Source organism: Mandrillus leucophaeus, unplaced genomic scaffold (assembly GCF_000951045.1).
Source record: "Mandrillus leucophaeus isolate KB7577 unplaced genomic scaffold, Mleu.le_1.0 Scaffold1184, whole genome shotgun sequence".
NCBI classification, from domain to species: domain Eukaryota; kingdom Metazoa; phylum Chordata; class Mammalia; order Primates; family Cercopithecidae; genus Mandrillus; species Mandrillus leucophaeus.
Window position 1 is genome coordinate 292,732 of NW_012100143.1, and position 3,205 is coordinate 295,936.

General features: G+C 41.6%; 1 protein-coding gene across 1 annotated transcript in view; it reads left to right on the forward strand.

Annotated features, from left to right (window-relative positions):
• KCMF1 (potassium channel modulatory factor 1) overlaps positions 1–3,205 on the forward strand; it is a 91,120-nt gene that overhangs the window by 66,379 nt on the left and 21,536 nt on the right. The window contains exon 3 of the mRNA XM_011965663.1: positions 2,519–2,658. Within this exon, the coding sequence (XP_011821053.1) occupies positions 2,519–2,658 (140 nt within the window). The remainder of the gene's footprint in view (positions 1–2,518; positions 2,659–3,205) is intronic.

The window sequence follows — 3,205 nt, forward strand, 5'->3', positions numbered from 1 at the left end:
AGGCTGGAGTGCAGTGGCGCGATCTCGGCTCACTGCAACCTCCGCCTCCTGGGTTCAAGTGATTCTCCTGCCTCAGCCTCCTGAGTAGCTGAGACTTCAGGTGTGCACCACCACGCCCAGCTAATTTTTGTATTTTTAGTAGAGACGAGGTTTCACCATGTTGGCCAGGCTGGTCATGAGCTCCCGACCTCAGGTGATCCGCCGCCTTGGTCTCCCAAAGTGCTGGGATTACAGACGTGAGCCCCCACACCCAGCCTAATTTTTGTATTTTTAATAGAGATGGGGTTTTCCTAGTTGGCCAGGCTGGTCTCAAATTCCTGACCTGAAGTGATTCACCTGCTTTGCCTCCCAAAGTGCTACGATTATAGGCGTGAGCCACAGCACCCGGCGCCAAGAGTTTTTTTTTCAGTGGATTCCTTAGGACTTTCTGTACACAAGGTCATGTCATCTGCAAATAAAAATCATTTTACTTCTTCCTATCTGGATACCTTTCATTTACTCTGGATAGATCCTCCAGTAAAATACTAAATAGAAGCGGCAAGAGTGGACACACTGGTCTTGTTCTGATCTAGGGGAAAGCATCCAGTCTTTCACCAGTAAATGATGTTTGCTGAGTTTTTGGTAGATGCCCTTTATGAGATGAGGAAGTTCTATTCTTCTTAATATATTTATCCCCACTTACTCCAAATCCACCTGACAAGTCTTGTACACCTAATAAATGGTCAATATATACATAATACGTAAAACTTTTATGATTATTTAAATCTCCCTAAAAATGAATATGAACAAATCTATCATGTAATGAACACTTTGTTCCATTTTCTTTTCTTATAAAAGCTCTCTTAAATTTGGTGTTTGTTTTATGCTAAATAATTAAATAATTCCTTGTGGTGGCATAACATACTGAATATACTTGCATCTTATTTTATGTTTCTGTCTCTCTGTTTTCTCTTAGTATAAGAAAATCCTTGAAATTAGATAATTTCTAAAGGAAAGGGGTCTGTTTAGCTCACAATTCTGGAGGCTAACGGGGCCAAGACGGTTCATCTGCATCTGGTGGACTTCGGGTGAGGGCTCAGCTGTGTCATAACATGGCAGAGAAGCAGAAGGGGAAGTGGGCATGTGTAAAGAGACCAAACAGTTGTAAGTGACAGACAGCCTCACTTTAAAATAACTCACTCTCAAGGGAACTAATTCAGTCCTGAGAGAGCGAGAATTCACTCCTGAGAAAGGCATTAATACCTCTTAACAACCTTATCATCTACTAAAGACACCACCTTCCAACACCACCACATTGGAGACGAAGCCACAGCATGAGCTTTGGTGCGAACAAACCATATTCAAACCATAGCAATTACCTAATGGAAAAAATAGACTTATTCCTTGAGATAAACTTATGAGGTGAACAAATTATTCCCACAGACTACTGGTTAGTTTTCCAGTAAACCAGTTGGGCGAAATATTTTGTGACAGGTCAGGCGTGGTGGCTCATGCCTGTAGTCCCAGCACTTTGGGAGTTCAAAACCAGCCTAGGCAACAAGATGGGACCCCATCTCTACCAAAAAAAAAATTTTTTTTTTAATTAACCGGGTGTGATGGCACACACCTGTAGTTCAGTTATGTCGGAGGCTGAGGCAGGAGGATCATTGGAGCCCAGTTACTAAGTGTGCAGTGAGCTGTGATCATGCCACTGTGCTCCAGTCTGGGCGACAGAGTAAGACCTTGTCTCAAAAAAAACCTTTTTAATGTTGTTGGTAGTATCTTAAGTTAGCATTGTCCTCCATGCTGAGAGCAGCGTGTTCCATAGACAGCTAACTACGTCTGGCAGTTCTCGTATTGATCATGGTTGTCTGTCTTTCCCTCTGAGCACATTTGTCCTTGTTTCTTGGTGGACCCTCCTGATTTTTTCTGTTGATATCAGTGTTGCCACAGTGTATACAGATAAGGAAAAAATAAATTACAATAAAATTAGAGCCAGATGTAAAATGACCAATGTTTCAAATAAGTGAAGGAGGATGGAGTTGTTTGCTTCGTTCTCTCTTAAGGCTATATATATAGTAGCTATCTGGGGAAGGAATTTTGGAGGAATAACATGGAGTCCTCATGGGAATAAGGATATTACAAATGTAAATAGGTACCTAAGCATTCCTTGACCACATGAGGTTGTCGAATATTTTAGGCACACTTTCTTTTGGAGTGCAATGGCGCGATCTTGGCTCACTGCAACCTCCGCCTTCCAAGTTCAAGCAATTCTCCTGGCTCAGCCTCCAGACCAGCTGAGATTACAGGCATCTGCCACCATGCCTGGCTAATTTTTGTATTTTTAGTAGACACGAGGTTTTACCATGTTGGCCAGGCTGGTCTCGAACTTCTGACCTCAAGTGATACACCTGCCTTGTCCTTCCAACGTGCTGGGATTACAGGCGTGAACCACTGCTCCTGGCCCACACTTTCTTTATTACATTTTTATGTGTTTAAAGACTAATATTCCTCAATGCAATTCTACTTTATTTTTCAGATTTATACTATGGTGGGGAAGCTTTCTCTGTAGAGCAGCCACAGTCTTTTACTTGTCCCTATTGTGGAAAAATGGGCTATACGGAGACATCTCTTCAAGAACATGTTACTTCTGAACATGCAGAAACATCAACAGAAGTGGTAAGTGAAGCAGCAGCCTTATGACTAAAATGATGTTGTAAAGTACATTATTTCTAACATTAATAAAGCTAGGTCACTGTCATCTACTTCCTGCTCAGTGTAGTGATACCATTTGCATAGTTATTAAAATCATCTTTTAACAGCAAATTTTATACATCATGGGAGGCTGCATTTTTGCAAAATAGTACCTCTTACTGTCCACACTGGGTTTCTTAACCTGTAGCTAAAACCACAGCATGGAGTCTTGACCAAATTCAGGAGCCCTTTATTCAATGCATTGTGAAAGGTTAAAAGGACGGCAACCTGCAGTGCATCTCTTGTTAGAGTATCCTTGCTATCTGCTTAACTTTTCTTCTACAAGGAACTTCACAAGGAAATTTAAAAACCTTTGGTAGTGTCATAATAATCCATTGTCACATCTCATTGTAGCATATCGCTGATCTTACCTGGTTTTCATCAGATCACATCTCTTGCTTCCTAGGTCAAGCTCTGGGGTCCCTAGAAGTTCTTCCTATCCTGATCTTTCCAGTGGCTAAAGGCCATGGAC